Source organism: Schistocerca serialis, chromosome 1 (assembly GCF_023864345.2).
Source record: "Schistocerca serialis cubense isolate TAMUIC-IGC-003099 chromosome 1, iqSchSeri2.2, whole genome shotgun sequence".
NCBI classification, from domain to species: Eukaryota; Metazoa; Arthropoda; class Insecta; order Orthoptera; family Acrididae; genus Schistocerca; species Schistocerca serialis.
The window spans coordinates 312,663,156-312,671,549 of NC_064638.1; the positions used below are offsets into that span (position 1 = coordinate 312,663,156).

Consider the following 8,394-nt stretch of genomic DNA (forward strand, 5'->3'; position numbering starts at 1 on the left):
ACTTCAGCCAAAATATGACAATATGTCAAGTGGTTGCAAATAGTGGTTAAGAGCAATTAAAGAAATTTTTATTTTACAATTGTTGCTGTTGATTGAGAATGAGGACATCATTAACAGACATACACTTCAAAATTTCCAGTTCTTTAAGAATATCAATTTTTTATGGAGGATAGTAATTCATCAACTCCCATTGGTTTGTGGCCTGCGATTAGCAAGTGATATGCAAAAGATGAGCTATGCAATTATTACACTTTTTTCCTAATAAATGCTCTTTATATCTGATACTGTTAGCTTTTCCATTGTATCCACAGGTGACTTTATAAACCTCTGAATTACGCAGCACAGTAATTGAAGATATCCAGGGTTGCCACAAGTTCTGGAAGTCAGGGAATTTCAAATGTGTCAGGAAAATATCAGGAAAGTGCTGAAAAAATCTCATTGACCTCATTTCATCAACATGGTGTCTGTGACACGTGAATAGCTGGCCACACAAATGGATGTCCACAATCGGCCAAAACTGCAGGTCTTTTCTCTGGGTATCTCTTAACGGATCTGACCTGCCAATCTGAAGCCTATCATTTCCCACAAATGTGTAAGCCCTGGCCATCGGATCTAGTCTCACCGATCTACCTCCAGTCTGGGTTTGTTTATGTGTGGCATAATGTGACAGATTTTCATGGTTTATCCAAGGACCTAGGACTGCGGAGCTCCTCAGCAGGCCAGAGGCCATGGGCAATGAATTTCAGGAATTGTGACTGTCTCACCGCAAGTACATTGTACAGTGCGGTGTTTTATAGGCATTTTATATATTGTAGCATATTTTGTAAAATGTGGATAATAAGAAGAAGAAAATTGTGGCAGTCACTGGTGGGTGATTTGTGCACTGTGTACTTATATTTTTCAAAAAAGAAATCGCACAATATCTGTAAAATAATAGACACAACACAATGACTAATAACCGACAATAATGAATGTACCGGTAGTAGAATTAACATTTTATTAGTGGTCACACCCATACACAACCAACTCTTCTCTGCCTTGTCCACTTCTTTCAAGGGGGCTACTTTTATCCTGCTCTTGTTTACGGAATGGCACTTGGCTTTTGGAGATTACTTCTGGTTTGTAAACACAACAACTGCTTGCCGCTTCACTTTTCCATGGCTATCCTGTTGTATCGAGGACCATCAAACACTGAATTCTTCCTGTGGTGTAATTTACACTAGGTTGCTCAACGATCTGACTGAGGCCGAAATCCGAGCATACCTATCTGATCAGGCTGTCATTGCCATCCATCGGGTGACGAAAAAGGTAGAGGCCTCCTTAGTGCCCACACGCACACACACACACACACACACACACACACACACACACACACACACACACAACACACTTTTTCTCACCTTTGATAGACTGATGCTTCCGTCCAAGAGCAAAGCAGGCTATGGGGTTCTCACAGTCTGACCATACATTCCTGCACTACTACCAGTGTCATCATTTCAGCCACATTTGAATGTCTTGTCAACACCAGGCCAAATGTGTAACCTGTGGTAGGGATGTGCACGAGTACGATTGTCCACCTCCTCCTCCATGCTATATCAGCTGCAGTGGCGACCATGCCGCTTTCTCTTGAGATTGTCCTGTGTATCTTGATGAGCAGGCTTTCACCGGTATGCACCACCAACCATTTTTCTGCGTTGTACTCCACAGTCTGACAGCAGAAGAAAGCCGACACTTGTGTGGATCTCATGGAGCAGGATCCTCCTGCCTTTGTGCCCTGTAGCAGCGAGTTTTCCCAGGCTGGCCCTCGACAGCTGCTGAGGTGACACCACTTCATTTTTTCCTCGTCATGGCTCTCTGCCAATGGAACGTTCATGGCCTTCTATCCCACAAAGAGGATTTGCAGCTGCTTTTAGTATTGCAGTGTTCACTTGTACTCTGCCTTCAGGAAACAAAAATGCATCCTCACGACTGCTTTGAGCTTTCGCATTTCTTCGTGGTCCATTTTGACCTTCCGCCTGAGGTTGGCATTCCATCTCATGGGGTAGCCATACTGCTCACACTGGATGACATTCATAGTCAACCCATCTTCCTGGATACCTGCCTTCAAGCTGTTGCAGTTCGTCTTTTCCTTCCTTACTTGACCTTTTCCCATTGTACCATTTACATCCCTCCATAATTCTATGTCAACGGGTCGACTTCCTGCAGCTTATTGGGCAGCTATCTCGCCCATTTCTGCTGCCCACCATACCATTTTGGGTTCTCCCAGAACTTGTCCAAGATGTGCCCTCTTGGATGACCTTCTTAATCAATTTAACCTTTTCTGCCTTAACACAGGAGCTCCCACGTTCCTTTCAGACTCCTTGCACACCTATTCCTATTTGGACCTATCCTTCTGCACTACCCATCTTGCCCATTGCCTTGAGTGATCTGTTCTTTCTGCCACCTGCTCGAGTGACCATTTCCTGTGAGCTATCCATTTGCTGACTTCTATCCCACCTCCGTGCACACCCAAATAGCAGCTTACTAAGGCCAACTGGAGGCTTTACTACTCCCTAGCGACCTTGGATCAATATGTTTTCCCCAGCTGTGATGACCAGGTAGAATATCTTACAAGCATTATCCTTACCCTCACAGAATGTTCTATTCTTCATACTTCCTCTTTACCATGCCATGGCCCAGTCCCTTGGTGGACTGAGGCATGCCATGATGCAATACGCACACGGAGACATGTTCTCTGCATTTTTAAATGTCATCCTATGATGGCAAACTGCATTCATTATAAACAGACATGTGCACAGTGCCGTCGTGTTCTTTTGGATACCAAATAGTTAGCTGCATTTGGTTCACTAGTTCTTTTAACAGTTCCAGCTCCTGTTCCATAATTTGGGCCAACCTCCGACAGCTCTCAGGGACCAAGATCCATTCCCCAGTTTCCGGCCTGACAGCAGCATAAAATTTCATGATGGACCCTATTGCAATCTCCAACACTTTGAGTTGCGATTTTGCAAAAATTTCGTGCTCTGTCCCCTATCACCCTACCTTTCTCCATTGGAAACAGTGGAGGAGACTCTGGCAATACCTTTCTCTCCTCAGAATCATGGGTGTTACAGTGCCACCTTTACTATCCAGACACTGTTGACATTCAGATGTTGCAGCACCTTTCTGTTGCAGGCAAGCACTTTCTGCTTAATACATACAAGGGGAAAAGGCAAGTTTCCCAGACATTGACGTGAAGCCATTCACAGAAAATCATTCAATTCCATTTTTAAGAACTTTCTTTACCATTTCTTCTGTTGCTGTGTGCGTTCTTGGATTGACTTCCAATACTAGTATTTTCTACCAAGAGATCTAATTCTGCTTGTGTGCACCTATATTGGATGGAAGATCATGTACATATGTGAGGAACAATAGTGGACCTAAGACTGAGCATTGGGAAACCTCATACATGATTTCTCCCTTTAGATTAATGTCCCTGGATGAAACTGATTGATACTAAGTACTGCTTTCTGCATTATTTTGGTTAGACATGATATTATCCATTGGTTGGCTACACCAGCAAGCCAATAAAAACTTTAATTTATCCAGGAAAATAAATGTGATTCATGATCTTAGGTTGCAGAAGATAGCCACCGGCACGATTTTATTATTTAATGATTGTAAAATTTGGTGAGTGAAAATGTAAATGGATTTCAGTAGGGCAACTCTTCTGAAACACAAATTATGTTTTTGCTGAGGATATTATTATTGCTAAGGTGAGATACTATTCTAGAATACATCAACTCCTCAAAAAGTTTGCAAAATGATGTCAGCTGTGAAATGTGTTGGTAGTTATTGACATCTCTCTCTTATGACCTTTATAAAGTAGGGGTTTAACAATGACATGTTGGAGAAATGTCTTGAGTTAGTGATGTGGACGGGCAGTATGATGGCGTAGGCTAACATTGTGGCTACCAACGTGACCTGATCCATACCCAGTGCTGATAAAATGTACAACACTGAAGGTAAGGCTACATGTGAAACCACTCACAGTATTTACCAGCTGACATGTTCACTGCATTGCTTTCTACAATGCAATGACCACCACTCAACAACCTGACCACTTGAATGTATACAGAAGTGGTGCCCACCCTGGGTACACCCAGAATCCAGTTGCTGAAAATGCTCTACAATATAACTCGTCCCATTTTCATTACTTTTCATGCTTAATTTTTGTACATTTCATGAAGTATTCTTGTATTCTCAGCAATGGTGAAGTAATTTTAGACTTTGTATGTCATATATCGCTTGGGCATAATTTTGGTGAAAGGATCCAGTTCAGTATATCAATGTGTACTTCGCAGACGGTAAAAGTGCTGCCTGTGTTCCATGTACAAATAGCTGTAGATAAATTTAGAGAGAATTATCATTCCTGAGTTCATGTATTTGATTTTAAACCTGAACTCTTCTTTGCCTTTATGGCAGTTTGACTCCTCTATGAACATCATGCTGGGTGTTAGAATGTTAAAATTCTAATCTTGGATGTTGTTCTAGCAATTACAATATAAATATCTCTCTCTCTCTCTCTCTCTCTCTCTCTCTCTCTCTCTCTCTCTCTGTGTGTGTGTGTGTGTGTGTGTGTGTGTGTGTGTGTGTGTGTGTGTGTGTGTGTTTTGAATAAAATTCGAGGTCTCTGTTCACTTCTGTCAGTATGTATGGACTAATTTAAGGAACTACCGTATGGATTTGCTCTGGTTTTGACTAATAAGTAGAATGATGCATGAGGAATGTTTGCGTGTATAATTTATAAATACAAGGTCTGTTCAAAAAATTCTGGAACGTGGTCCACAAAATTTTTCTATGCTTACCTTTTACTTATTGTGCATACTCTTCTCCACAGTTGATACACCACTCCCAGTGCTGTTTCTACTTCCAGAAGCAGTCTCAGTACGCCTCTTGCTGGATTATACGAAGCACCATCTGTGAATTTTCTTTTATCTTGTCTATCATTACAAATCTTTGTCCTTTCAGTGGGGTTTTCATCTTTGGAAATAAAAAAAAGCCCACAGGGGTCAGGTCTGGAGAGAGTGGAGGATGAGGCTCTTCACAGATTGCGAGGCAAAGATCTTTCTGGTCTTGACTCATGCTATGGCACAAGCTTGGCTACAACACAATGCATTCCAAGATGCTGTGTCAGTATTTCATAACATGATCGAACTGAAATGTTACATTCTTCTGCAATCTCTCAGTCAGTCAGTCAGTCTTTGATTGGCACACACAGCTTCATTGACGTTTCTGACATGAGTATCATCAGTAGACATCGAAGGGCGTCCTTAACGAGGGTCATCTTTAACTTCCGCCTGGCCATTTTTAAACTGTATGAACCATTATTAACACTGAGCACTGCCTAAGCACTCATCATGGTAGGTTTCCTGCATCATTTGATGTGTCTCTGTAAAGATTTTCTTGAGTTTCACACAAAATTTAATACAGATGTGTCGCTCCTCTAATTCTACCATCTCGAAATTTGCAAATTGTGCAACACAGTGTTATACCCAATACCTCTGTGTACAAAAACTAACAGAAATACAACAGTGAAACTTTTGGCAGTTACACATTAGACACAGGCATGTGCGGGGATACCAACTGCATTTCACTCCAACACACCATTGGCACGAAATTATGAATGTTTCAAAATTTTTTGAACAGACCTCATATTCTGTGGAAATTGGCTGAAGTATGACGAATTAAAATTGACTGCCGCTTTGAAAATGATGGTGTTGTCACCTAGCAGTACAGGTGCAGAAACTCCATGCAGCAGTGAACCCTGAGCAGAATTCGAGTTGGGCCTAGTGACCTAGCATGTGTCCCGAACTGAAAAGTGATGGGATCGAATTCTCCTCAGACCATGGATTTTTATCTCTGTTTTATAATCTGCCAATCATTTGTCAGTGATGGAGAAATTCACAAGAAATGAAATGTATCAGATTCCATGATACTTCACATTTTCCCATTTGTTTAACTCGTTAGGAAGAAGAATTTGCCAAAGTGATGTCAAACCGAAAGACTTGCACCAGGATACTGAGCCACATGCACTTATTATTACCAGAATCTTTATGTATATACATGCAGACTCCTGCAATGATACTTGCAGCAGACTGTCACAACCTCCCTGGTGACCAATGAGAAGCCGTGGAGGTCTCTGATGTGCGGCTCGCATAGTTAACGGGTGGTGGTCTGGCAGTCTGCTCGCACTTTCCTGCGCTGCAATACACTGACGTCTGCTATGGGTGCTTAAATAGTTTAATTTATATGAAGGTGGTGATATTCATTTACCTACTATTCTCCGAGCTTTACTCGTAACTCTACTCCTGTAAATAAAAGTACCACTGTGCCAGAGAAATCATGTGGCCGCAGATACTGAGCGCTACCTCTGCAATGCTAGGGCAGGTCACTAGTTTTATTTAAGTTATGTATTACTGTTACTTGGAGCCATCTCTATTTGAGAATAATGTCTGAGTTATGCTTTACGTAAATTGCTCACATTCCAAGAAAATTGTGAGGCATGTTGTGCACTTTCATTGCAATAATACTCTTACATTTATAATGCAACATGTCACTTACAGAGAAGTCACTAGCCTTTGTGCTGCTGTTCTTTTTCCTAGTTTGGCTACTGCTTTTTTTCCTAGTTTAGGTATCGCTCTTTTTCCTAGCCTAAGTATGCAATCTCACAAAAACGAACAGCACAGATACCATACTCAGCTGGTAAACATTACCACTCATAATCATTTTATGCCTGTTTCATTGCTTACTGTGTTTGTGATCTATAGTCTTTGGTCAAATGTAACGTAATGGTTTATTTTTATGCATTGGGAACATTCACTATGAAATGCTGTATGTTCATTCATTATGTCAGTGGAACAAATGGTAACTACAAGATAGATTCATTATGAAAACTTACAAGCCTTTCAAGATAGCTTATACTTTTTGTCTATGAGAAATTCATTCTGAAAGATTTTTGTAAAGACTGTGTAAAATGCATTTTTGTGTTATGAATGGAGATTTGTCAATGTAAAATTATCATTTCTCTCTTTCTTTTGTCTTTTTTAAATTCACATATGAACATAACATGCAGTACTCTGCTAAAATATTTATCAAGTTTCTGTATTTTGCCATACATGCAGCATTTTCTTATCATTTTTGTTTCAGGAACAAATCTCATGTGGAAATAACCCTCAGCGATATTATAAATATGTGGAATTCAGTTCATTCAAAATTAGAGAAACTTCAGCAACAAGTTAATCGACTTTCTCATAACGTTGATGTAATAACAAATGGCCCAAAGCAGGATGGAGTATGCATCCCCAATGAAAAATATTGTAGCGTGTCCAGGTCTAATTTTGAGAGGCTTTTTGATATGAAAATAGTTTGCAACCCTCAATTTCCTCTGTTTTCATTTCAGTTCTTGTTGAAATATCTAAGCAAATTATTCACTTTTGATGTAAATGTTGAGACAGAAGTGAATTTCTCACAATGTCTAAAGCTCTTCAATTCTGTTCAAAGGAAGAATAACTTAAATAGCTGTCCTAATATTACATTTCTGTGGAAAGATGTGCCATATCCAGTTCTATTATTTAATACAACAGGAAAAGAAATATTTGGTGAAGTTAATATAGCAAGATACTTCAGTCGTTTGATTGAGACAAAAGATCCAGTTTGTTTATATGAAAAGTGTGGTACAGAGTGTGCATCGGAAATTGATGAATGGCTAGATAAAATTGATTTATGTTCAAGACAGATTAATATTACTGACTTAGAGAATACTGTTGAAATACATTTGTCAAAATACAATTGGGTTGTAGGAAATAAACTAACATTAGCTGACATATGTCTGTGGTCATTTCTGAAGCAAATGAACAGATCAGTGCAGAAAGTTTCAGTTAATGTTAACAAATTCATAAAAAGAATCGATAATATCTCAGTTTTGTAACATTGATGTAAGAATGTAAAACCAGCATATTGATGAACATTGTCAAACATTTTTCTATAAGACTGAAAGTTGTCAACATTAACATTTTATTATTACGTAACATCTGTAATGAAATTATATATAAACTTACTTGAGTGTTTTGTACTAACTGATAAAGGAATTGCTGATTGTCTCATAATTTTGTTTTCTGCATATAATTTCTTTGTATCAGTGAATAAAGGTTTGTAGTAAATGCAGTGATACAGAAGATTTTGTTTAGTTATGGACTTTGTTTACAAAGCCTTACAACATTTCAAAAGACCAAGTAATTTCATGCATGGCCATCACTTAATGATGTTATGAATCCTATATTTGTGATTGCTCCATTACATTTCGGGTGTGCAGCTGCATAAATTCCACTTCTCGATTTGAAAGACTGACGCTACAGC

At 39.5% G+C, this 8,394-nt stretch overlaps 1 protein-coding gene across 1 annotated transcript in view; it reads left to right on the forward strand.

The window, feature by feature from the left end:
* LOC126469653 (phenylalanine--tRNA ligase alpha subunit) overlaps positions 1-8,118 on the forward strand; it is a 135,687-nt gene extending 127,569 nt beyond the window's left edge. The window contains exon 10 of the mRNA XM_050096782.1: positions 7,186-8,118. Within this exon, the coding sequence (XP_049952739.1) occupies positions 7,186-7,966 (781 nt within the window). The 3' untranslated portion in view covers positions 7,967-8,118. The remainder of the gene's footprint in view (positions 1-7,185) is intronic.
* Positions 8,119-8,394: the final 276 nt, after the last annotated feature.